Source organism: Myotis davidii, unplaced genomic scaffold (genome assembly GCF_000327345.1).
Source record: "Myotis davidii unplaced genomic scaffold, ASM32734v1 scaffold292, whole genome shotgun sequence".
NCBI lineage: Eukaryota > Metazoa > Chordata > Mammalia > Chiroptera > Vespertilionidae > Myotis > Myotis davidii.
Window position 1 is genome coordinate 1,103,951 of NW_006285042.1, and position 2,822 is coordinate 1,106,772.

General features: G+C 37.0%; 1 protein-coding gene across 1 annotated transcript in view; it reads right to left on the minus strand.

Annotated features, from left to right (window-relative positions):
• STXBP5L (syntaxin binding protein 5 like) overlaps positions 1-2,822 on the minus strand; it is a 194,334-nt gene that overhangs the window by 80,394 nt on the left and 111,118 nt on the right. The window contains exon 18 of the mRNA XM_006755407.2: positions 1,001-1,152. Within this exon, the coding sequence (XP_006755470.1) occupies positions 1,001-1,152 (152 nt within the window). The remainder of the gene's footprint in view (positions 1-1,000; positions 1,153-2,822) is intronic.

Genomic DNA, 2,822 nt, shown 5'->3' on the forward strand with positions numbered 1-2,822 from the left:
AGGCCGGTTTCTGGGGTTTTGTTTAGCTTCTATATTTGTTACATAGTTTCTTAAACTGCAGGCTCAGAGGCCTGCAAGCAGCAGGTAGAGAACGTTGGAGTCCTCCGTAACTGAAGCAAGCAAGCCTCATGTTCAGTTTAAGCTTCCTGGCTGCCGGTTGCCATATTGGCTGACAGTTAATTTGCATATCACCCCTGATTAGCCAATGGGAAGGGTAGCAGTCATACGCCAATTACCATGTTTCTCTTTTATTAGATAAGGATAGGATAAACATTTCCATCTGTGTGCCTTTTAGCCCAATTAATTTTTTAACCGAATGATGTCAGTGGACAGAAAATATACAAAAGTTTGACCATGTTTACAAAGCCAATTATTTGGACATATACTGAAACTTCAGTAAAACTTTGGATGATCTGGCATTATATAGAAAGTATTTTGCTTAAATCCTAATTAACCATGTGCATTTTTCTTTTATACTTTTTGATCCTGTTAAAAAACTGTCATCTTTTGTAGAATTTTAAATGTTAATTAATAATGTTTATTTCATTTGTTAAAATACCTCCTAGAAAGTCATCACTCAATAAGAAAAATAACAGCTAAAATATGGAGTTAATTTTTAAAAAGAAGTAAATAACTATTTTTAACTAACAATTATATTTTTTAAGGGGCCAGATATACTAGGAGAAAATTATCCTCTTTAACACAACAATTGAAACCAGTTTTTTCAACTAGAGAGCCTGATTTTCATATCATTTTCATATTTAACAGCTTATTTTCTAGGACTTCAACCTAAGAAACTTGAGATGCTTCCTAACTTTAAATATCTCATTTACCCTTTCAAAGATTCTATGTTTCTGTCTAATTTTACTTACATGGTATCGTAAATTATGTTCACTTTATGTTGCCATGCATTTTAACAGCACCACAGAAGAAAGATAAGAAATCTAACGGCAAGAAAAACTTAGTCAAGTTTGTAAACATCTTGTTTTCTATCTCCTACCTGCAATGAACTGCTTGTTTTTTCGAGGAGACCGTGGTTGTCGTTGGTATAAGTCACTTGATCTATATAGGTCAATGGTCCCCATGCTTAACAGTACTGTCTTCTGTATAAAATCCACCACAGCCAACCCATTGCAGTTCCCAAATGCAACTCTGAGAGAAAAAGAAAAATGCAACTAGAATGTATCACACCAAGTATTATAATTTTTACATTTGAATTAAAAATAAGATTACTGTTAAGTAAAGCTGTCGTGTTGGAGATGTTGGGCAGTGACTAGAGCAGTCCAGAAGGATATTATGCCTTGAAAGAATGGGTTGACCTTGTATAATTTTCCACACAAAAATAGAATTGATCAATATTATTATAAGTAAATTTATAAGTGACCATGACAAAACATAGGAATGAGCTGTACCCACATTTTGTCATGTAAGTAGTGATTACCCAATCAGCTCTTTAACTACTTTGTCGTGTATTTTTACAGAAGAATGATGTGACATCTTTTTGGTACACAATGGGGAAATAGGTCAAGAAGTGTCACACTTTTAAAAGCTACAATAGCTTAGGCACGTAATTAGGTGCCTTTTTGAAATAAAATATTAGTTCTCTTTTTAAACCATTGTATATATCTATATCTATACAATCTTTATTGTTGAAAGTTATTACATAGGTCCTCTGTTTTCCCCCATTAACCTCTTTCAGCCCTCCCCACAGGCCCTATGTCCATGGGTTATGCCAGTGGTCGGCAAACTGCAGCTCGCGGGTCACATGCAGCTCTTTGGCCCCTTGAGTGTGGCCACGAAATTTCAATTGCACTGTACGTGCGTGCCCACACATGGTATTTTGTGGAAGAGCCACACTCACCTGGCCGCAGTTTGCCGACGACTGGGTTATGCAAACAAGTTCACTGGTTGATCTCTTAAAAACAATGGTATTTTAACACAAAATATTACATAAAATTGATATCTCTAAAGTTTTCACACTTTGTAGATATAACTTTCATTTACAAAAATTAAAATCTCATTTCTTTTGCTCATTTCTCCCTGCTTATTAATAGACAAAGACCATTTGACAAATTTCCTGTGAAATTAAAACTGTTCTCCTAAGCCAGTGGTAGGCAAACTCATTAGTCAACAGAGCCAAATATCAACAATACAATGATTGAAATTTCTTTTGAGAGCCAAATTTTTTAAACTTAAACTATATAGGTAGGTGCATTGTTATTAACTTAATTAGGGTACTCCTAAGGCTCAGGAAGAGCCACACTCAAGGGGCCAAAGAGCCACATGTGGCTCGCGAGCCCCAGTTTGCCGACCACGGTCCTAAGCAGTCATTTTGATGACTTCAATCATTAGCATACAATAACTTTTCTTTTTTCTCAATTTACAACATGCTTTCTAGCTGAACAATTATAAATCTGTGTTTGTTGCTTCTTACATTAAATATACACTAAATGTATGGGTACTGTTTTGCTCATCTATCTACACTAATAAAAGAGAAACATGGTAATTGGCGTACGACCGCTACCCTTCCCATTGGCTAATCCCCTGTCACTCACAGAGTAGGGCCGAGATATGCAAATTAACTGGCAGCCAAGATGGCGGCCAGCAGCCAAGCAGCTGATGCGAACAGGGAGGCTTGCTTGCTTCAGTGACGGAGAACTCCAACGTTCCCCACCTGACTTGCCGGCCTCTCAGCTGCAACTCTACGCAACTATGTTGTGAATAAAGAAGCTAAAAAATCCCCAGAAACCTGCTTTACTCAGCGGAGCTTCAGCCAGCCGGACCGCAACATTGTATCAAATACAGATGGTAAACAAAGGCCA